This window comes from Orcinus orca, chromosome 4 (genome assembly GCF_937001465.1).
Source record: "Orcinus orca chromosome 4, mOrcOrc1.1, whole genome shotgun sequence".
Classification (NCBI taxonomy): Eukaryota; Metazoa; Chordata; class Mammalia; order Artiodactyla; family Delphinidae; genus Orcinus; species Orcinus orca.
In genome coordinates this window covers 19,331,803-19,356,487 of record NC_064562.1, presented here as the reverse complement: position 1 = coordinate 19,356,487, position 24,685 = coordinate 19,331,803, and the positions used below count along the sequence as shown (strand labels likewise).

General features: G+C 36.3%; 2 protein-coding genes across 6 annotated transcripts in view; one reads left to right on the top strand and one right to left on the bottom strand.

Annotated features, from left to right (window-relative positions):
- The window catches only part of MTTP (microsomal triglyceride transfer protein), a 54,802-nt gene extending 39,326 nt beyond the window's left edge, over positions 1 to 15,476 (bottom strand). Inside the window, exons 1-4 of the mRNA XM_033401728.2 lie at positions 15,363 to 15,476; positions 14,554 to 14,650; positions 6,313 to 6,470; positions 410 to 597 (exon numbers count right to left, since the gene is read on the bottom strand). Of these exons, the coding sequence (XP_033257619.1) occupies positions 410 to 597; positions 6,313 to 6,373 (249 nt within the window). The 5' untranslated portion in view covers positions 6,374 to 6,470; positions 14,554 to 14,650; positions 15,363 to 15,476. The remainder of the gene's footprint in view (positions 1 to 409; positions 598 to 6,312; positions 6,471 to 14,553; positions 14,651 to 15,362) is intronic.
- TRMT10A (tRNA methyltransferase 10A) overlaps positions 15,341 to 24,685 on the top strand; it is a 28,978-nt gene continuing 19,633 nt past the window's right edge. Inside the window, exons 1-3 of one of the 5 annotated variants that reach the window (XM_004263555.4) lie at positions 15,341 to 15,476; positions 20,827 to 21,023; positions 24,428 to 24,590. In XM_004263555.4, coding sequence (XP_004263603.1) covers positions 20,839 to 21,023; positions 24,428 to 24,590 — 348 coding nt within the window. In that variant the 5' untranslated portion in view covers positions 15,341 to 15,476; positions 20,827 to 20,838. The other 4 variants (XM_049709186.1, XM_033401785.2, XM_033401778.2 and 1 more) reach the window with 4 other exon arrangements.

Below are 24,685 nucleotides of genomic sequence, written 5' to 3'. Positions count from 1 at the left end.
TTACCTGTTGGATCAAGGAACTCAGAAAAATTGGAAGGTCACAATTTATCTCCTTCAGTTAGAGTGGTCTCGATTGCTTTACACATAACATGGATTCTAGACTCCTTAGTTTCAGAACACTTCAAATGGATTCTAGTTTAATGTGCCTATTAGTATGACATATAGAACTGGACATCATACTTCAGTTACTCACTTGTATACACCTTCATTTGCCTGCTTCAACAATTTGGAAAGATCAGATCACTTTTGGTTAGCAAAAACTTCAAAACTGTATCTCTACTTATTTTAGTGATGGACAAAAAATTCAATGACTATATGACCAAGAGTACAGACAAGTGCTGTTGAATGGTACACTTCTCAAAGACTGCTGACATCTAATCTTTGCATCTCTCTGGTAGAAAATGCCCACCATAATTTGGATCAGTTGGTCGTCATCACCATCAGGACTCCTCCACAGTAAGATAACATCCACATTGGATGAAATTCGGTAGCCCACGCTGTCTTGGAGGTTTCCTTTGCCCCGATCAAGAAAAACTTCAGTGGAGTACGTGAGTTTGTATAGTCGGTCATTATTTAATGAGAGACCAGTTGTGTGACCTGCATAAAGATAGTGACACGAGTCAAGTCTTAGTTGTAAAGCACCCATTAGGCCAGGGTCTGTGCTATCTAGCACAGTGGTACACAGTGGGAGCTTATGTTTGCTAATGGAAGTAAATTTTTGCTAAGTGAAACATGGTTCTACTTCTCCATCTGCTGAAATTATTGGCTTGAACAACAACAAAAACCACAACAAAGAAATAAGCTTCCATTTCAGAAAACCTTAGTTTGTATTCTTAATCAGTAATCAGATTATCTAAATATTGCCCTGGTTGAACTATAGAATATTTTTTAAAGAAATATCATTGTATTGCTTTAAATTATATGAATATGATTTCTTCCCTGCCCCCCACCCCAGCTTTACTGAGGTATAATGAATATGATTTCAAGTAGAGATGCAGCCAGAGATTGCTTTATAATTTAATAAAAAACATTTGTTATTAACATATCATTTAAATACAAGAGATCAAAGCCAAAGTAATTTTAGTAGTTAGAAAGCAGTCCCTTACATTGGATATTTTGAGTATTTAAATATCCCTCTAATGTACTTTATCCTATTAATTTAATTAGTAAACTTTTAGTATGAATGTACATTTCAAGGCTACATGTATATAAATTTAAATTAGCTATTCCTGAATAAAACGATGTTTTCCTACATAAAATCCTAGCACAGGCTTTAATCTGGCAGGGACAATTTAATGTCAAATAGTATACAAGTCAGTATTATGACCCAAAAAAATTGATATATGGAGGAGTTCATACACTCTCCAAGTCAGTTTATCTTAACCCAAAGAAATGTAAAAGAGTAGGATCAAGTCTTTCCCAGAGATGACTTGCAGTTTATGGTCATACAAAGTCTTTGTATGTTTTCTATCCATAGCTCACAGAAGATAGTAAAAAAACAACTTCAGTATACATTTTTCCTCAGTGCTAACAGGGTAGCATTGCCTAGTTAACTATATAGGGAACCATACTTTTTTTTTCCCTCAGGACATATGCACATGGGAGAGGGACAGGAAAGGAGGTTGAGATGACTAGGACAGAAGTGAGGCAGCTGAGAAAGGAAGTGAAATGACTTGGAAAGCCAGAAATTAGAAAACCTCTGAAAAGTCTTTACTATTTACTGTCTCTATCACCTACTGTGGCGCCTACTGCCCAGATGAAAAAAAGGTCAAATACATTGTCTCTAATAAACTGTTCTAAGTGTTTTATACACATTAACTTATTAAATCTTCACAGAAACCTAATGGGGTGGGTACTATTATTAGCCTGATTTTATAGATGAAGAAATCGAGGGACACAGAGATTATACAATTTGCCCAAGATCACCCAGGAAATCAGTGGCAGAGCCTCTAACACCCTGTCTGGATCTAGAGACCATGCTCTTACCTATACTATACACATAAAACCTTTAGGTTGAACTCTTCCATTCCTGGGGAGTGAGCTAGGAATTCATTCATTCATTCTTTCATTCAACAAGGATGTACTGAGCACCTACTGGGTAGTAGGCACTTTTCTAGGCTCTGGGGCTATACCAGTTAACAAGCAGACAAAATTTCTACCTTTGTGGAGTTTACCTTTAAATGAGGAAGGGATGGAAAATTAAAAAAGCAAGTACATAAACAAATTATAAAGTATGTTAGAAGTGCTAATGAAGAAAAATGAAACAGGAAAGGGAACTGGGATGTTAAGGGAGAGAGCTTTGTGAGAAGGTAATATTCTGGGCAAATACTTTAGGCTAGCCACATGGATATCTGTGGAAAGAGCATCCCCCTTCCCTCCTTCCCCACAATCCTACCCACCCCCCGCCCCTCCACAGAGGGAGTAACAAGTTCAAAGGCCCTGAGGAGAGTTCATGCAGGTGTAATGGAGGAACAGCAAGGAGGCCAAAGAGGCTGGGATTGGCTAAGTGAAAGACATAGCAGAAGGAGATGAGGTCAAATAGGTACCCATGGGTGGCTGGGAGACCTGGGGGGACATTTGCATAGATTTAGAATTTGGTTGAGTGACACGAGGAGCCACTGGAGAGTTTTGCGTGGTGAAGTTATACATGATCTGACAAACCTTCAAGGAAAGGGAATAGGGCGTTTAATAGGAATCAAGAAAAGCCAGGAGAAGGAAGTGTAGGAGGGGGTCTCCAAGTGTGTACACAAAAACAGGCTGTGTCCGAACACCAAGTCAGGCAGAACCTCAGGTATGAGATACAGAAGGCAGACAGAGTCAGGAGAAACCTTGCAGGAGGTGAAGCCTGGGACTCCCTCTAGCCTCCCTGATCTCCACCTCTTCTGCATGTTAACTGGGGACACTGCTGCAGGGTCAAACACTGGCTTTCTGACCAGGAAGATATTTTGGTCAAAGAGGCCTTCTTTTTATGACACCTATCAAATTCCACATAGGGCAAAAAGGAAATGCATGTTGTCTTATCTAATCCTCACAGCAAGTCTGAAAGATAAGCAGTATATGGCAGCTGAAAAAAGCTGACTCCACATATAATCCAACATAGCAGATATGATGCAGGATTTGACGTTGGAATATGCTAAAATTCAAGTTTTGTGGACTACCTGAAGGTGTCTTCTGATTAAAGCAGCTATGAAAACTTTGCAGTAAAGTAGCCTCTCTTTAATTCCAAAGCTTTCCAAACTATCATGTTGTTCTTTTTTTTTTTTCTTTTCTTTTACTTGACTGGTCAAAAGAATGTGAAAAGCGACAATATATATCAGTTCCTGACTATGATTTGGAAGTGATAAAGCACAGGAAAGACTGGGCTTTGTTCTCCTAGAACTTTTTCCTACCTCTTTCAACAGGAGATAAAGCCTAAAATGGTTTAAATAAGTGCTGACGGTGCTGAAGTGTTGTCCCTTTTATCCTTTCCTCTTAGATAATTATTGATATTTCTGTTTCTGTTATTCAGAGATCTGGCAATACTGGGCAGTGGGGGCATGTCCCATTTATACTGGTGACTAAATTTCTGTCTTAAGGTGTTGCTCTGTAGAGTATGCAGAATGGCAGTTGGAACTGATGGTAGATTGAACGAGAAATCAATTTTAGCCCCAAAAGGAATCAGTACCTCTTCAAGGTGCCCCTTCAAGTGAAACTTTTAGTCATGTAAAAGGAACAAAACTCTTGATTTTGAACTTTTTAAGAAATATCTTCAAATATTCTTTAATTAAACTTAGATCAATATAATAGTTCATTGACTTAAGCAAAAAGACAAAATAGAGACAAGTTAATAAAGGTGAGGCTTGAAGAGACCTACGTTGGTGACAAGGAAGATAGGTAATGGGATTTACGAATCCAACAGAAGACTAGAAGGCCGGAAGTAAACGAGTAGGATGAAGGATAAGGGAGAAAATATGGAAGATGATTATTGTGAATGAACTGAAAAGCATGGTAGGGCCAGGGACTGAGAGAAAGACTGGGAGTGAAGGAACAGTTCAGGTAATAAGAATAAATAGAAAGTGTATGGGCAGGTTTCAAAAGGAAAAGCTCTATAAAGAAAACCCAAAGAAGGCACTGAGAATGGACCCACCATTACAAAATGTGATTCAGAAAAAGTAGGGAAAACCTGAGTCTTCCAAACATTCAGTCAGCATATCAGCATATCTCTTCTAAACAGACCCTTTTCCATTCTAATTCTAAACCCCTCCTCCATCCTCTTTATGGTCCAACCTCTCTCAACATCCACCCAGATCTGGGGATTTGCTAAACAGTTGCATTGAGAACTAAATTTGAGATGAGTTTTGAAGTGATGCATAACATCCCAAAATTTATAATGGCCTGATTTTAAAGTAAACTCTTCACATGTAGTTCGCTTATTAAATGTCAATCATTGCAAAGGGCAAGGAATCTATAATTAAACCATGGTACTATAATACAAAAAATTATCCCATCTGGGTAAGAGAGAGCTGTCAAGTCCTGTACTTTTTATTCATGGTATTTGGCATAAGCAGCTTATATCATGATGCTAATAGTGCTTAAGCATTGGAGCCCTCACTTACCCAGCCTTCTTCCAAGATCTTGGAAGGGGACCCTAGCGTTGTGTACACATGCCATATCTTTTTTTCAGTAACATTTGCAAAAGTAGGATATTTTTGTAAAAAAGTAGATATTTTTTTCTCAAAGATGGAGCCTAAATTGCATAAGCTTCAGGTTCTAAAATTCTGGATTTGCCACTGAAGTTACACACAAAAAACTGTAGCTATCTGTTAATGTTCTAAGTCATATTTCCCTGTATGTCATTGCTCTGTGTGTGTGTGTGTGTGTGTGTGTTTAAATCTTTAAAAACGCATGTATTTGAAAACATCAAGTTATCCAATGTTCTCATTTGTAGGACGGGGGGAAAAAGGAGAAGCCCACAATAACTACTATACCTCAATTATTTTTCTCAAAATAATCATGGTATTGGTTTGATCTCATGGTGTACGAATCATTCATATTTCCAATATTCAACAGTTTATTTGACAGATAATAAAATGTAAGCTCTCTATATAGCAATTCTCTGTCAGATATAATTTACAAACCTTTACTTTTTTCTCATTAAAATTTCTTTTCATCCAAGTAAGGACTATATCTTTAAATACTGAACATTTTAGAATCTGGTAAAAATATATATATTATCTTTAGTTCAAGAACCTAAAGTGTGATTTGCTTAGGTGAAATAATTTAACCCCCCCCCACCCTTTTATTGCTCCAATAGCAAAGATTGTCTCTTTTCCTCATGTGGAAATTTTCTGTGCAAAAAAATCTTGAGACAAACTTTACCTTATGAAAAAAAGCCATAGTTATCTCAAAAGGCTTTTAAAAGTTTACAGGTGAATTACTTTTTATCACTTACTAAGAGTACACAGTTATTAAAATTGGACCCTATCATGCTAAGTCTTTTCTTAGGCCAACTGGCTTTGACAGTGAGTCCTCTTAAGAGATTCTAAAAAGTGATGATTCTACAGGTGCAACATTGAGAAATTCAAGGCGTGCATAAACTAGCTGATTTAAAACAAGATTCCGTATTAATACATTTCATACAGCTTTTTAAAGTCATTACTCAAAATGTTTGCTCTGAAAGTTATCAATTCATGTGTTTTTTAATCAATTTTATCTTAAAATAGAAACGATAATGAGCAATGCTATTTTTCCAAAGATAAGTGTTACTTCTTAAATCTACGTCATGTAGTTTTATTTTCTGTAATTCACCAACTCTGATAGTCCTATCACTTCTGAATGGTAATGGAATTAAATACAGCCTTTACCATTTCATTCATAATCCTTTGGCAAGTCAAATGCCTTTTTCATTGGGTCTAATTCTTCTTGATATCACATTGCTAGGCAACTAGAAGGAAATTTAAGAACTTTTTTTTTAAAATCTACTTTTACAATTCAAATGAAGGAGCTGCATTCATTGAGTGACCAACAGCAGCAGGTAACAATAGTTGGTGTCTTTTTTTCTCCCTTTTAAAAATAAACCATGAATGAGAGAATGAAGCAAGAAGCATGCTAGTCTGAGGGACTGAAACTAAAAGGAACCTCTGTTTTCTTTATGTAGGAATTTGAATTTGCTTTTCATTCCAACCCAGTCATGCCTTCACCAACATTCCAAAGTTACATGGCTTTGAAGATCGCTTAATTTGGAATTCTTTCACTACACACACACGCACACACACACACTTTTCTCCCTCAACGATTAAAATTAAAGTTTAGCAGAAAGCAACAAAAACTTACCTTTAACAGAAGCTGAATATGAGGAAATGAAGCAGAGGAAAAGCACGGCAAGAAGAATCATATTGACTAGCTACCCTCTAATGCATCCAGTTCCCAGCTAGGAGTCACTGAGAAGTGGACTCTTCCAATGGCAGCGAAGGAGTGACCCTCCTCAGAACCTGCAACAATAATGGTTATCTTTGGGGGAAAGGTCAGATTCCAAACTCCAAAATCAGGAACTAAGTTCACAGAAGGGCTCACTATTAATGATTAAACTTAGGTGGGCTGTAGTTTTCAGTCTCTCACTCTTTTTATTTATTTTTTACTCAATAAGAAAAATCAAGAAAATTTTCACTTTTTGAGAGCTAAACTAAACCAGTCTACCGTCCTATAAATTTAGAAGTACTGAGGGGCATTCAAGGAAAACTGGTGGTGATACTTTTCTGCTCAGTACATAATTATCATCACGCCTATAACATTAAATGCCTGTCTTCACATTTACCACTTTATGTGGGAGGGTGGTGAGGATTTGCCAACTCAGATAAATTTGGATTTTATTGTCTTGTATGGTCATCTGAATTTTTTTATACCATGTGTATGCTATTATTTTAAAAATCACTCTGAATTTTAGAATTTAAATTTAAAAATTTTAACTTGTACCACCACCAATCACTTCAAAATAATGTTAGCTAAAACATTCAGTTCTGAAACCTAGATGGTTCTCCTTATGTGTGAATCAGCATTGTCTACCATTAACACACTAGCAGGCAATTGAGTTTATCATAATAGACCTCTAGCTATATCTAGGACAGGAAACATTTGTCTGAGTCCCCAGACTGGCTGGATGGAGTCCCCTGTGCTTTCTGAATCCCATTTCTAGGAAGAAACTCAGAGGGGGGATTCCAGCCCTTAACACTTTTGCTACAGAAAATTAATTATGACACTTCTCTAAAGTGAATACTCTAGTATGGCTAAGGCCACATTAACTAAACTAACTCTGTCCTTGTAAACTTCTGCAAGAGAAACCTGATATGAATAAAACCTACTAAAATGAGGTGGTTTGGGGGGGCACGTGGGGATGTTTTGGCAAAGGAAGGAATAAAGCGCTGGTGAAGGGCTTTTTGGAATGAACTTGAAAATACTTATGGCCGTGTTTAAGCATAAAATGGGTTCCTAAATCTACCCTCATCTCTCTCTAAACCCTTTTCTAGAATCCTAACCTTAAGCTTAAATCTTCTAGACAACCCAGGTAAAAGACAGTCAACTTTATAGACAGGGCCACAAAATGAAATCTAAAATTTAAAAATCTCACAGTTAAGCATATTTCCTTTCGAAATATATTTTTGTATAAAGAACTGAAATGTAAAAATTGTTTGTCTTTATCATCTATTGAGATTAGAACTTCATTTCCTATCATGTTTTATATATAAATCATGACTAAAATACCTATATAAAAATAAAATATTTGGTTATGACAATCACTTTACATATTATCCTGGGGTAAATAGAAAAGGCCATTCTTAGAAAAATAACTGTTGAAGGAATATAAGTTTTTATGAATAGTAGGTATTATAAATACAAGATAATGTGAAAGTGCTTTATTGCTTTACATTTGAATAGATTTCTATGTATTCCCACAATTTCTGCATTATATACATAGTGACATGAAGCCACTATAGTCACTTAAACTTTACATACTTATTTATTTAAATTAAGGACTAGTTTGAATCTTATGAGAACTTTGTATTTCCATTTGAGGCTCACAGCTACATGTTTGTGGTTAGACTATGTGGTGCATGATACATGTCTATTCGGGTAAAGGATCGTTCATTGTCAGGTGTTTACCAGAATCCAACCAATAAAAGGCATATCACTATTGCCTAACAAAATCTGTTTCATTGAGCATTTGCTTTTCACTAGAAAGCTCCTATGAGTCACTGTATTAAGTAGTCATTTCAACATAGGGTGTTCAAATAAGGCTGCTTCTCTTGGTAATAAAAACCATCATCCTTTTATATTTTGCTTGTAACTTTTTACAAAGACATTTGAAAGACTTCTTAAGATTGTTTCACAGAGATGAAATAAGAATGCCAAAGTCTTCATATTCAGTGAATTCTGGGTACCAAAGGAGAGGCATTCTCCTCTGTTGCTCTGTTGATCAAGCAGAGCAAACATTGTACAATATATGTGGGAGATACCTCCAGATCTCATCACAAGTAAATCAGCTATTTACATGGTATGTGAAGCAGGACAGAAGCACAGCACGATACAAAAATAAGAGCTGCCATCTTTGGAACGATTACTATGTACAAAACACTATGCTAAGCACTGAACATTTTGTAGTATATCCTAACAACAATCATTTCACACGTTAGCAAAATGATATTCAGATTTATTTAGTAAAATGATTTAGGGACCATAGAAAAACAAGCCTTGAGACCTAGATCCAATACTCTCCTTAAAAAATATTAGAGATAGGAGGTAGAAAGAATTGATTTCTTATGGATGACATAGAATTATTAATTGGGGCTCTCTTTTAGTAAGTTCATCACACTTTTGTATGGAGGCTAAAAGAGCACTTGATTGCTGTTGTTAGATGTTCCAGGCTGAACAAATTGTTCCAGGGGAAAAAATTGATCTGTGCTAGCCAGGTCAAAATCAAATAATAGATTTTAAAACAATGCTATTGCAATGAAATTCTGTTGGTAAGTACATGACACTGTGGAATATTTGCTATACTACTATTTTGCAGTGATAATAAGAGACTATGAAATAAAGACAGCTGACTGATTCCAAAGTACAACAGTGTTTCTGTTGAGTATCAGAGGTTGTTAGGAGTTAACTCATTTCCTAGATTAGAAGATTAATGAACTTCACCCCACTAAAGGTTGGAAGGAAAGGTATTAACCTACTATATACAGTAAGTCAGAATGTATGGTAGCTAGAGACAAAAAAAAAAGTCTTTATAACATCAGAACACTTTACTCTGTTCCAGAAAGAACCACGACATTAATAAAAAACAAATTCTTAGAGGGACTCTTCAAGTTATCCCTAAGCGGTCATAATAAAGTCTAATAGTATTTTCAATTCAATGAGGGAGTTAGCATTTTCAAGGAATCCTGAAAAAATATTTTTGGTAGGTTAAGAATACAGTCAGCTTTCTGTATCAGCAGATGTGGAACCAGGGGATACCCAGGAGGGGCAACTGTAAGGGACTTGAGCATCCGCAGTTTGGTAACAGCGGGGGTCCTGGAACCAGTCCCACATGGATACTGAGAGAGGACTGTATATATTTTTTTTTTTGCCTTTTGTCAGTTAACATTTTCTCAATTTATTTGTTTGTTTGGTTTTTTAAAATTTTCACTGGAGTATAGTTGATTTACAATGTTGTGTTAGTTTCAGGTGTACAGCAAAGTGAATCAGTTACACATACACATATATCCACTCTTTTTTAGATCCTTTTCCCATATAGGTCATTACAGAATATTGCGTAGAGCTCCCTGTGCTATGCAGTAGGTCCTTATTAGTTATCTATTTTATATATAATAATGTGTATATGTCAATCCCAATCTCCCAATTTATGGGACTGTATTCTTATGATGTGATGCTGTCTTTCATGCCAAGGCAAAAATTATAGAATACATATACTATTTTTTAAGGTATTCTTTAAGAATTCACTTTGAGAAAATACAAATGCACTAAATGCCTTTCCTTAGAAAGAGTAAACAAGACTTAGGTTTGAAAAGTTTGGAATCTAAGACTCTCCAGAAAGGGTAGTCATTTTCCATAATGGAGTTATTAACCAAACTTTACCTCCACCTCCCACCCCTCCACACACATGTATTTGACAACAACCAAAAAAATCCTTATGGGTCAATAATAGTCACCCTAAGAGGAGTCTAACTTTACACTAATTTTGGCAGCATAAAACCAAATTTCTAGCATTTAAAGGAGAAAATTGATGGCTTTCTTTCAATGAACTATTGTAAAGAAAACAAACTTAAATTTTGATCAGAATCATTTTATTTACTAAGACATTCCAGAGATTTCCCATATAGACTGCACCCAGTTGTCCTCATTATTAATATCTTACATTAGTGTGGTATATTAATAATTCACATATTAACTAAAATCCTTACTTTATTTAGATTTCCTTAGTTTTAATCTAATGCTTTTTTTTTTCTGTTCCAAGATCCCACCCAGGTTACATTAAAATTAGTTGTCATGACAGTTTCTCTGATTTTCCTCATTTAAAAAAATTTTTTTTATTGGAGTATAGTTGATTTACAATGTTGTTTTAATTTCAGGTGTACAGCAAAGTGAATCAGTTATACATATACATATATCCACTCTTTTTTAGATTCTTTTCCCATATAGGCCATTACAGAGTACTGAGTAGAGTTCCCTGTGCTATACAGTAGGCCCTTATTAGTTATCTATTTTATATATAGTCATGTGTATATGTCAATCCCAATCTTCCAGCTTGTCCCTCCCCACCTCTTACCCCGAAAACCATAGGTTTGTTTTCCATATCTGCAACTCTACTTCTGTTTTGTAGATAAGTTCATTTGTACTCCTTTTTTTTTTTTTAAGATTCCACATATAATGATTTTCCTCATTTTTGATGACATTGACAGCGTTGAAGTGTTCTGCAGGATCCAGTCAGGTGTTTTGCAGAATGCTCCTTTATTGGAGTTTGTGGAATGCTTTTCTCATGATTTGAGTGGGCGTGTAGGTTTGGAGGAAGACCGCAGAGGTCCCATTTTCATCACACTATATCAAAAGTACATACTATCAATGTGATTTATCATTGTTGATGTTGACCTTGATCACCTGGCTGACAAGTGTCGTCAGATTTCTCCACTGTAAACTTACTCTTTTTTTTACCTTCTTTTCCATACTGTACTCTTTGGAAGAAAGTACTAGGGGCGGCCCGTACTTACGGAGTAGGGAATTATGTTGCTCCTCATTGAAGGTGGAGCATCTATATAAATTATTTGGAATTTCTCTGCATGAGAGATTTGTCGCTTCTCCCCCATTTATTTATCATTTTTAGCCGTATAAGCACATGACTATTTATTTTATATTTGGGGTTATAATCTAATACTACTTTTAAATTTACATCTACAATTGTTCCAGCTTCAGCCATCGGGAGCTCTTTCAGTTGGCTCCTGTTTTCCTTTGACATACCCCATCCGTGTGTGTGTGTCTGTTTAAGCATTTCCTTCATTTCTGGCACTACAAGATGCTCCAGGCTCATCTTGTATGTTTTCACCCCAATCCTAGAATCAGCCCTTTCTCCAAGTGGTTCCTTTTACTGAAGAATGGTATTAGAAACCAAGATCTGAGCACAAAGTGTGCTCATCCCTACAATATTGAGTCTTTTAATCCATGAACACAGAGTATCTTATATTTATTTAGATCTTTATTTCCTTCATCAGAGTTTTGTAGTTTCACTCATTTAGGTACTGTACATATTTTGTTAGACTTACACCTTTCTTTTTGGTGCTAATGTTTTCTTGAATTTTAAGTTCCAATTGTACATTGCTAGTAGATAGGAAATCAATTGACTTTTGTATGTTAACCTTGTCACCTGTGACCTTGCTATAATCACTTATTAATTCCATGAGGGGTTTTTTGGTTGATTTTGGGGGGATGTTTTTCATAGACAATCATGTCACCTGAGAACAGTTTTACTTCTTCCTTTTATTTCCTTTTCTTCTTACTGCACTAGCTCACACTTCCAATATGATGTTAAATATATATGTGTACTGTTTATATTTCATATTCTTTTCTGAGTTGTTACTGCTCTTCAAATCTTTTTTCCAATCAGTTTATTTCTGAGGTTTTCTGTTTTATGTTGTTCTATCTCCTAGCATTTAAAAAACTTCTCGTTTTGAAATAATGGGTTATAGTTTTCATCTATTTTTCTGCTTCATATTCTCTTTTTTATTATAACAGCTTTAAATAGGTTCAATTACTATTCTTTTCATGGCGTATTTTTAGGCTAAATAAGTTACTCTATATGTGTAGACAGAAGTGGGTAGAATAGCTTTTCTACCTTCTAGAGCTTCCTTTTCTGATGTTTTCATAAAATCCTGGTCATTTCTTAGCTCTGTCTCCTCTTCTTTTCTCCCACTTTTATCTGGACCTTTTTTCTTTGCCTCTGTTGTCCCTGTCCTGTTCAATTTGGATTCTACTCCCCAAAGTTTCTTCTTAGTGTTGGGCTTTTTTTCAGGTTCATTAAGTTTTGAGAGTTCTTGGACCCTCACACCCCATGAGCACTTCCAGACCTTCCTGTTCATACTTTTGTATTCACTCTGAAATTAGAGTCTGTCAGTTTTACTGCTCATCTCACATCGATCTCCCTTGCTTTTCAGTGAATACCTGTTGGCAGTTTGAAGTCCTCCCATTCTCATGGCCTTCAGCTGCTCTGTTGTCTTCCCACTATTTCCTCTTACACAGATGCTGATACTAAGTTGGTGGTTTGCTCCCACCTGTTCATAGTTTGAGCTTTATAAGGATTCTTTCTTGTTGTAGCCATGATTTGTTCTTGTAATTAGCGTCGTTCTGCTATCCTAGGTGTTCTACCTGTTTTATGAAGAGATTCAGACTACAGTCTCCATAGTCATCTTCCTAGAGTCTTCAATAACTTAAGAGGGGGGAATAAGGTATTTTTTAAAACACTCAAACTTTTTCTATATTTTTGAGGGCAATCCAAATGCAAGTTGAAATGATTACAGGTGATAGGTTGATTTTAGATACCTTTCACATCATTTAAAAGAAATTAGGTTCTTTTTGGCTTTCTTAGCCTCAGATTAATTACCCACAAGTGTAACTCTATTCCCAGACCTCCCCAACCTACTGAAGAGTACTCTCAGACTTAATAAAACATCAGAACTCGGCTTAAAATAACTTGTGATGACTGCCCTATGTTTTCAGGCCAAGCATCTTAGAGGATCTCATAATTTTATTTATTACCATATTTTTGTGTCCTAAAATTCTGTTTTTATCTGTACTACAATCTACAGTCCAATTTAACAAACTGGCTGCCAATTGTCTGAATGTGGTCCAAGACATGTTTTGTTTAGCCTGCTCAGTACTTAAAAACAAACAAAATAGTTGCCAACACTTAAAAATCAGATTTCACGTAAAAATCCAGATTTCCGGCTGCTGTTTAAAAAAATTGAGATCTGGGCTTCCCTGGTGGCGCAGTGGTTGAGAGGCCACCTGACGATGCAGGGGACACGGGTTCGTGCCCCGGTCCGGGAAGATCCCACATGCCGCGGAGCGGCTGGGCCCGTGAGCCATGGCTGCTGAGCGTGCGCGCCCGGAGCCTGTGCTCTGCAGCAGGAGAGGCCACAACAGTGAGAGGCCCGCGTACCGCAAAAAAAAAAAAAAAAAAAAAAAAGAAAAGAAAAAAAAATTAAACACGAATTTTACAAATCAATGAAAATAAGATTATTTCATGATTTTTACCTTCCTGTATTTTCTGAATGCTTTCTATATCTTTGGTTAAACTGTCCATTTTTTGCTGGTGCTTGGTTTGGATTGATACTAGAATCATTTTAAATTTCACACCCTATGATTATAAAGTTGAATAGCTATGTCAAAAGAAAACATTGACCACACTGTTAAAATATGAGGGTTTTTAAAGTAACTTAACATTTTTGTTTTAAATATCTAAGGATATCAGGTATTAACGCTGAAAAAATATATAATTATTCATAAAACAGATCCCTGAGGGGCAACTGAACAGCTGCTGAAAGTTCTGGCACATCACTATGGCCAGCTTGAGTTTAATGACCTACATGTGAAGGGCTACATATCCAATTACTAATCCTCCCTCAGCTACTCGTTGGCCTGATATGGAGGCAGCTGAAAAAAGATGCCCTACTAACAGATCAGAAATGGATCCAGACTTCTCTGCCAATGCTTAGTTAAAAGATCTTTTGGACTGGAGATAATGAAGAAGCAGACATGGCTTACAACCATGTTACAGCTGACATAGTTTTTCAAGTAAAATTTGATGGTTTAAAGCAAGAGTGACTTCCGTTTTGTAACTAAATTTAGAGAAATTTCAATTCTTTAAGAAAACTCAAATTCAGAATTTAATTTTCTATTCACTGAAACCTTTAAACATGTTAAAATGTTTTCAAATATCAAGAATAATTTACTTCAGAGTTCTTTCCATACTGAGATGGCAGTCTTCTATTCATTGAGTCAAACAACATTCTTCTATTCAAATTCTGCAATAATCACCTTTTAGAAGTAGGACCAGGGACTTCCCCGGTGGTCCACTGGCTAAGACTCTGCCCTTCCACTGCAGGGTCCGAGGGTTCGATGCCTGGTTGAGGAACTAGGCTCCCACATGCAGCACGGCGCAGCCAAAAAAATAAAACAAAACAAAGGAGGACCAAATTAAAAACTAAATAGAAAATGACAATCTACTGGATTATGTTTCAGCCCTCCCTCAGTTGACTTGATCTATATATAGCAAAAAGATTACATAAGGTCAGGTATTATAAACAATGAAATGTCACCTGACGTTTTGCAAAATAGCATATGTAAAACCGCTCAAGAAATGAATGGAGAGTGAGACTTGCGGTTGTAAGCAAGAAAAAGCTTAACCATTCCAGGTTTACACGCATCTTATTGGGAGTTTGACTCACTTTTAAAATTTGATTTTCCATTTGAGTTGTGTAAAATCATGTGCTACTAACAACCTTCTTCTGGATTAGTTACAAATAGTTTAGGCAAGAGATGCTTTCATCTCCAACACGGAAGAATTAAGAGCCCTTCAACAGTATTTCGCACTTGTAATTTTTAAGAGTAGGAATGTCTTAACATCCCCCGCCATCCCCACAGAAATATGAGTGAATATATGCCGCGGGTATAACCTTGCCTTGAAGTGGAAAAACAGACATCACGCAACTACCTCCCACTCCAGAAACCCTAACTCCAGACCCCGCCCCACATAAAGTCCCGCCCCTTTCTCCGACTGCGGCTACGGAGTTGGCGCAGTTAGCTGACGTAAGACGTAACCTCCGTAGCCTCCTACGCGTAGCTACCGTGTCTGCCTCTGGGAGTTGAAGTTTCCGAAAGAGGACCTTCTGCAGTGGTAAAGACCACTACAAAAAGCTTTCTGTGCGGGCTCTCAGGTTCCGCGACAACTCCTCCGTTCGGTAAGTCTCTTGGCATGGAGGCTATCGCTCGCCTACCCTTTGATATTATCCGAGCGCAAAAGGAGCGCGCACCACTGCTGCCTTCCACTAGCAGTAGGGCTTCCGAGGGAGAGGGGAGTGGGACACGGGAAGCAGCAACCGAGACCCAGCTTCCGAAGGAAGTGACGTCAGAGAGCGCGCCCCCTCGCCTTGCCAAACAGATTTTTGATTCGTCGGCTACAGTTTAATCCCGCCTCCGGAATGCGTCCGCCCTCGGGCGGCCTGTAGGGAAGAGTGGGGCGCGGCTCCGTCCAGAAGCGTCGGGGCTGTCGCTGTCGACGTTTGCTTGCGGGTAGCGATACGGTCCCTAGCATGTGAAGGGTGTGCCCTTCCAAAGAAAGAAGGGAGAGGGAAATCTGGAGTTTGAAGGGCCGGAAAACGAGTTGTGGTTCTGCCACTTGGTGGCTAGAGAGCGTGAGCATGTCGCTTCACCTCTTTAAACCTGCCTTACCTCAGTTTTCCAAAGACGTCGCTGAGCGCTCTGAAATGTGGGGAGAGGCCAGGGCGAGGTTGCTGCAGGTGCTGTCAGCCCCACGGTGGTGAGCTGAGGACGATTTTAAGAAGTCCGTGGTGTTACTGGATTTCACTGAAATATTTTGTGTTAAAATTCGGGACTTTTTCTAGAGATATAAAGAGGATAGCGACAGAAGACTTTCTCACTTTATTTTTCTTTGTTTTAAATCTTGCCCCGTCTCCCCAGCCCGGCCCAGCCCAGCCCTCTCTGCCTAAGGGCCTCATAGCTGAACCGCGCTATGCACATTTGGCCCGCGCGTTTTAAAAAGGGTATTCTTTATCACCGTCAGGTCATTTAATTTCATTTTGCAGTTATTCCGACATTCATTTGGATCTTTCTGTAAGGGAGGCTGTGTCATAAATTATGAAGACTTTAGCCCAATCAATAAAACCATGAATTTTTTTTTTTTTTTTTAACTTTTGGCCGGTCACTCATTATGATGTATGTCCTCCTTGCCGGCAGTTGTGCTAAGAAGTGGGAATACAAGGACGATTGAGATACTATTTTTTAATGTATTTATCCCATACCAAATTGCCTTAGTCATCCTTATCCAGTTGTTAATTTTATAAGACCATCAGATAACCTGGATCTGCAACTAAATGAAACATTTTTTAAAAATTCAATGCCCCGGTAAACTAAATTTCACGCAATTATTTCTATAATTGCTACAAAATTTGTTGAACGTGGTGAATGAATGAAAATGAGCTGTGAGTATCACTGCATGTGAGGGAGGAATGCAAAACTCCATGGAGTTTATACTTTGCTTAACAGGTTAATCCAAACAAGCGAGTACATAGTGAAATGCTTATTGTATGTTGTAGGCAGTAGGAGTTGGTACGTATCTTTGTATGTAAAGTATGCTGCAAGCAATAATTTATAGGATCTCAAGCTAGCATCATTTTTGTTGTGCAATGTGCAATGTATCTAGCTTATTCAAAGCTTAAAAAAATTCTCTCACTACAGTGCATTTTCTTAATTGGGAATAACTTTAAAAATAGTAGTGATAATGATGTTGACTAGCTCATGACCTTTTGTATTTGATAGGCTGTTTAAAAGCATTAGTATGCAATGATAAGCAAATTAGATTTAACTTAGACTTCTTAGATAGGAAAGGCGAAAGCTCCCCCTGGTGTGCGTAAGCTGTAAAACATTGCTATACTTTTCTAAAATTTTCACATGATAAAGCAAATCAACACTTGCAGTTTGGAACAGAGTAGAGAACTAGCAAAAAATGCCACTGATAATAGAAATATTCTCTCTTAGAATATTAATCACTGTTTCATGAAGAAAGCAATTTGTTTCCTCTGAATTTTAATTGTGCCTTTAAGTTTGCACATTTAGCTTAATGGGCAGGTTTAGCTTATGTTTTCTCCACCCTATATTGTTTTGAATACATTTATTGCCCATTTTTATTAACGTACTATCTATGGAAAGGAAATAAAATTGATCCTAGGGGTCACAATATATAGTTAAATTTTTTCTTCTGATCTTTTCAGGCTTACTGTGTTTCTCCTGTCTCCTGTTCCTTAAATTGAATGCTAACCTTATTTTCCAGATTAAAAAAAAAAAAATTAGTGAATGCACTCAAGGTTATACATTTACCCTCATTTACCTTTTTGGCCTGTAGTTCTCTCATCCTGCTATTTGTATCTAAATGCTCGGACATACTATTTTTTCGTTCTATTTTTCTGTCTGAATTCTGAGTTAGATTCTGAGGATGTCTTCTAATTCATCAATTACCTCTTGGACTCCAGGTAATCTGGAGTTTGTCTCATACGTTGAAATTTTTATATCTTCATTTCCTGGTTTCCAAATTGGTTCTTTTTTACACATTCTTGTTTTCCTATTTTTATGCCTGCTTTTGTGTCCCAATTTCCTGTTTTGTTTTTATGGTTATTACTCTTCATGAGCTCTGAAAGATTTCAACCAAACTTATTTTAAAGTCATTTTCACATTGCTCTATTCAATTTTTATAGAGTGAATTTATCTCCTGCTTGTTGATTTAGCTGGAGTTTTTTTTTATCATTTCTGTCTTTTTGTAATTTTGCTTTGCAGACTCATCTTGAATGGAATTATAACTTTCCTCTCCAAACTACTGATTTTGTGGTTTCTCCCACCCATGACCCTTTTCAGTGCTTCAGCCCACAGCAGAGCTTATATATGTGGTTCAGAATTCTAATCATGTAATAATATAAGTTCATATGTCACCTCATGCTGGACCCATGTTGTAGCCAAGAGGCTGTGTCTGTTTCCTTCAGGTTTCCCCCAAGTAGTCAGTTTTGTATAAGCTATAGTCTATAATTTTATCTGTTTTCAGGCTTTTTTCATGGAAAGAGGAGCCCCACCCCTAACACTAGTTTAAACGTTCGTCTTAAACTGTCTCCCATCTTTCTCTCTCTTGTATTCTTCTTCTCTTTACTTTAAAGCTAGGAAAACTTCTAGCTGCCTTTACACAGAAGACCCAGTTCTTAACCTGGATTTTGAGAAAGGCTGTACCTTTTATTTTATCTACTGTTGTCATATGTTTCAAGATTGGGAGGCAGAGTGCATCAAAACATGAACTTTTGGCAATGATCTCTAGGAAGTCTGTCCCAATTTTTTTGGTGCAGAGGCATAAGAATAGAACTGGAGCTATTTTTTTCTCCTTATGTTTCAGTGACACAGGTCTTTTCAGAGCCCTCCAACAGCAGGGTTAAAGCAACACAACTCTTTAACATTCTTTGGAAACCCTCATTTTCTAAATAAGACTTTGGATTTCTGGGAGATGGTAGAGTTTGATGTGGGTTGGAATCTTAGCTCCATCACTTCATTTGTCTATTCATTCAAGTATTTTGAGGACCTACTTTGTGTGATATTTGCTCTAGGTGCCTTGTTTCTTAGGAATTATTTAATAGCTTTCTAACTTTGGGCAAGTTATTTAACCTTTGTACCTCTTCCTTTGCAAAGTAGGTATATACTATCTACTTCATAGAGTTTTTATGAAGAGTAAATTAGATAATACATTTTTTATTAAGCATAATAAGAATTAATGTTTGCTCTATTTTCATTACTTTAAAAAGTCCTTTGTAATATCATATTCACTCATTTGTTTATTCTACCAGTGTATAATAAGCATCTACGAAGTGCCAAGCACTGTATTAGTATTGGCAATATAATGTTGGGCAAAATCAGACTTATCCCTTACCCAGTGGAGTTTCCAGTGTAGAGTCAAAGTTGAGTTGTTATTTCTAGATGTTCTCCCTAAGGAGAATTGTTTGGTTGGTGGCGTAAGGAAAACTTGTGAATTCTTACTTGTATTACTAAATGATTTTTTTCCACTCTTAGTAATTTTGTGACCTAGTAAAATGCCAGGGCTTTTGCTCCAGCCCCTAAAGCACGCATCTTAAAATTTCTTGTCTTTCAGTCAAAATTCAGTAAACTTTCTAAGTTTGCTTTGGTTATCCCCATATGTCCTGTTATATCATTGCACTTTTAAAGAAAGCAAGAACCATATAATAAAACTACTGCTCAAATTATGTTCTGCAAAGGTTTTTTCCTTCCATTATCTGAATTGTGGGGATTGTTCTTTTTTCTTTTAGATGTTAGCTTCACTGCACAGACTTGTTAGCTATCTCTGTAAGAGGGAAGAATCACGTATTTTTCTATAAGGCCAATAGAACATTTGCAAGCTTCATGCTTAGTCTTTGGTAGGGATAAATAACATACATTCTTAAGCTTTGATGTTAAGAATCAATTAAAGAGAAAAGATATCTCATATTTTTAGCCCTTTCTGTAATCTGAAAGCAAGTTCAGTTTTAGGCAATGGATATGAAGATGTGGGTGTTTAAATCCAAATAAAGATGTTTGAGTTGGCCCTAAGTATTCCACAGCTGATTACAGAGTCAACTTATGTATTTTGTTTTTCAGCTGTGACTTAAGTGGAAAATTGACAATTACATATTTACAATGAAATATATTGGGGTGGGGGCAACCAAAGTTGTTCTCTGCACTGGCCAAAAGATAGAAATATATAGCATGTCTGTTGTCAAAACCCAATTGTTGAGGGTACGCCCAGATAGTGAAAGTAATATTTTTCTTGTATGGACAGCATTAAAGACAAGTACAAAAAGGTGTCTTCCATCTCTTTTAAAAAATAGTATATATTTTTTATAAAACTATATTTTCATTATATAAAATTTTAAAAATGCAGAAAGCCATAGGTGGGTCAGAATTAAAACGTGTGTATGTATTTTTTAAAACAAAATTGGACATTATTGTTTTTTGCTTTGATTTTCTTATTTAACATAACCATTTCCCTTTATCATTAAATAATTTTGGGAAACAGGATTTTTCTTGGCTGCTTAGTATTCCAAGCCAGTGTTATCGATGACCTTTAATTTATTTTTAGTCCCCATTTGCTGACATTCAAGTAGTTTCTAATTTTTTATTGTTAAAAATAACAACAGTACATATATCCTTTTGCATTAATTTTGTGTGTATTTCTAATTAATTTACAGGAATTTATTCTAAGGAAATAAATTACTATGTGAAAGAGTATCACCACCATTTTAAAGCTCTTCAAACATTATAGGTCTGAGTAATTTTCTGGAAAAATTGTGCCATGGCCACCAGTACTGTATGAAAATATCCCATTTCATCAAATGATCTTTGCCAGTAAATGACAATTAATTGCCCAAATTTGCATTTTTATTCATTACTAATATGGTTTAATTTTAATCACATCCTTCAGTTTTTTTCTTACTTTTTTTGTGTTTGTAAGTCACCTGTTCATTTCAAAGTTGCTTTTCAATTTTTCAGAGGCATCAAATAATGTCATCTGAAATATTGCCAGCATTTAGTGAGACTTCTAATGTTGAAAGAAAGCAAGACTTAAATGAAGACCAAGAGGAGAATCAGAAACCAGGATTAGGTGAAGGGTTTGAACCAATATCTAAACGGCAAATGAAGAAGCTAATGAAACAGAAACAATGGGAAGAACAAAGAGAACTCCGCAAGTATGTATCAGAATGCATGTATTCTACCCCTATTCACAGGGGTATATTCCAATATACCCCTATTGGAATGTTGGACCTTGCAATAGCCCTTTGACATATTAAAAATAATTGTGTTAATTAAAATTCGGGTCTACATATTGTTAGCTAACATTGTCAATTGGCTACTAAAACTGAATGTGTTTTATTTTTTTAGCAGTGTTGATGAATTTACACTGTACACTTTTCTCACCCAGAACCTATTGTGAGTAGGAGCACAATTTCTAAAATAACTGATTTACAAAAGGGATATAGTTAGCATCCATGTCCTAGATATGGAACAAAAATAACCACCTCAGAAAGATCAAATTTGGGCCTAACATTGATTTTGCTAGAAGAACTATTGCAGGTTTTGGTGAGAGCAGTTAGGCTGACGCTGTCACTGTATAAAGACAGAATTTACTAGAAGAAAATATTGTTGATGCAGATGAGAGAAAAAAATATGACTTTTATTTCACAAACAATTTTACTTTTAAATAGGAATAGTTTTTAAAAAACCATTTTATTTTTATTGAGGTATAGTTAATTTACAACGTTGTGTTAGCTTCAGGTATACAGCGAAGTGATTCAGTTATATATATATGTATAAGTTTGTACATGTATATATATTCTTTTTCAGATTCTTTTCCATTATAGGTTATTACAAGACACAGAATATAGTTCCCTACGCTATACAGTAGGTCCTTGTTTATTTTATACATAAGTAGTATGTATATGTTAATCCCAAACTCCTAATTTATCTCCCCACTCCCCTGCTATCCACTCTCATAACCATAAGTTTGTTTTCTATGTCTCTGAGTCTACTTCTGTTTTGTAAATAAGTTCATTTATATCATTTTTTTAGATTCCACATATAACTGATATCATAAGATATTTGCCTTTCTCTGACTCACTTCACTTAATATCATAATCTCTAGGTCCATCCATGTTGCTGCAAATGGCAATATTTCATTCTTGTTTATAGCTGAGTAATTTTCCATTGTATATATATACCACATCTTCTTTATCCATTCATCTTTCGATGAACATTTAGGTTGCTTCTGTGTCTTGGCTATTGTAAATAGTGCTGCTATGAACATTGAGGTGCATGTATCTTTTCGAATTAGAGCTTCCTCCAGATATGTGCCCAGGAATGGGATTGCTGGACCATATGGTAACACTATTTTTAGTTTTTTAAGGAGCCCCATACTGTTTTCCATAGTAGCTACACCAATTTACATTCCCACCAACAGTGTAAGAGAGTTTCCTTTTCTCCACACCCTCTCCAGCTTTTGTTTTTTGTAGACTTCTTAATGATGGCCATTCTAACTGGTGTAGGGTGATACCTCATTGTAGTTTTGATTTGCATTTCTCTAATAATTAGTGGCACTGAGCTTCTTTTCCTGTGCCTCTTGGCCGTTGCAGACCACAGGCTGCAGATGCGCAGGCTCAGCGGCCATGGCTCACAGGCCCAGCCACTCTGCGGCATGCGGAATCTTCCCAGACCGGGGCACAAACCCGTGTCCCCTGCATCGGCAGGCCGACTTTCAACCACTGCGCCACCAGGGAAGCCCCTGTCCATTTTTTGATTGGGTTGTTTGGTTTTTTTGATATTAAGCTGTATGAGCTTTTTGTTTATTTTGGAAATTAATCCCTTGTCAGTCACATCATTTGAAAATATTTTCTCCCACTCCATAAGTTATCTTTTTATTTTGTTGATGGTTTCCTTTGCTGTGCAAAAGTTAGGTCCCATTTGTTTATTTTTGTTTTTATTTCCATTACTTGAGGAGATGGATCCAAAAATATTCCTTCTATTTATATCAAAGAGTGTTTTGCCTGTATTTTCCTCTGGGAGTTTTATAGTATCTGGTCTTACATTTAGGTGTTTAATCCATTTTGAACTTATTTTTGTATATGGTGTTAGAGAATGTTCTAATTTCATTCTTTTCCATGTAGCTGTCCAGTTTTCCCAGCACCACTTATTGAAGAGACCATCTTTTCTCCATTGTATATTCTTGCCATCTTTGTCATAGATTAGGTGCATGGGTTTATCTCTGGACTTTCTATCCTGTTCCATTAATCTATATTTTTATTTTTGTGCCAGTACCGTACTGTTTTCACGACTGTAGTTTTGTAGTATAGTCTGAAGTCAGTGAGGATGATTCCTCCAGCTTCATTCTTTTTTCTCAAGATTATTTTGGCTATTCAGGGTCTTTTGTGTTTCCATACAAATTAAAACAATTTTTTTCTAGTTCTGTGAAAAATGCCATTGATAATTTGATAAGGATTGCACTGAATCTGTAGATTGCTTGGGTAGTATGGTCATTTTAACAATATTGATTCTTCCAATCCAAGAATGAGGTATCTTTGCATCTGTTTGTGTCATCTTCAGTTTCTTTCATCAGTGTCTTAGAGTTTTCAGAGTACAGGTCTTTTGCCTCCTTAGGTAGGTTTATTCTTAGGTATTTTATTCTTTTTGATGAGATGGTAAATGGGATTGTTTCCTTAATTTCTCTTTCTGATATTTCATTCTTAGTGTATAGAAATGCAACAGATTTCTGTGTATTAATTTTGTATCCTGCAACTTTACTGAATTCATTGTTGAGCTCTAGTAGTTTTCTGGTAGCACTTTAGGATTTTCTATGTATACAGAATTATGTCATCTGCAAAGAGTGACAGTTTTACTTGTTCTTTTCCAATTTGGATTCCTTTTATTTATTTCTTTTTCTTTCTGCCTGCTGTGGCTTCGACTTCCAAAACTATGTTGGATAAAAATTTTACTTCTTTTTATATGGTTATAAATGTAACTCAAAAATCATGTAGAAGAATGATAAAAGTAAAATTTATCGTAACTCTCAAACTCAGTATTTTAAAAGTTTTGTAAGTATGTTTAACATGCTACCAATGGTAAATAAAATTATTAGTATAGTTTGAATTTGTGTAAAAAGTACTATACTGTTTTTGCAAACTCATTTATTATGTAAAGCTTTTAGATAGATTATATATAATTGCTGATATCTGACATTTTTTTTTTTTTTTTTTTTTTGCGGTACGCGGGCCTCTGACTGTTGCGGCCTCTCCCGTTGCGGAGCACAGGCTCCGGACGTGCAGGCCCAGCGGCCATGGCTCATGGGCCCAGCCGCTCCGCGGCATGTGGGATCCTCCCGGACCGGGGCATGAACCCATGTCCCCTGCATTGGCAGGCGGACTCTCAACCACTGCGCCACCAGGGAAGCCCTCTGACAATTTTTGATCCATGGAAGTGGCAATTTTGTTATGGTTTAGTCTGCTAATTTTTAAAAGTAATTGTTTCTTTGTCTATTTAGAAAAGTATTGTAAATGTATGAATATACAAATAATGAAAAGTTATTTTCAATTACTAATTTTAGACAAAAGCGGAAGGAAAAACGCAAGAGAAAGCAATTAGAGCGACAGTGTCAACTGGAATCAAACTCAGAAGGAAGTGACAGAAAACGTATTCGAAGAGACGTTGTTTACAGCCCACTCCGCCTTATCATTGACTGCAGTTTTGATAGCTTGATGGTATTAAAGGTATCATGAATCATTGTCAGAAAAATCCTGTAACTGAACTAGGCTGAATAATTTTTGCTTTAATATGTAATATGACTTTGATATAACTTTATGTA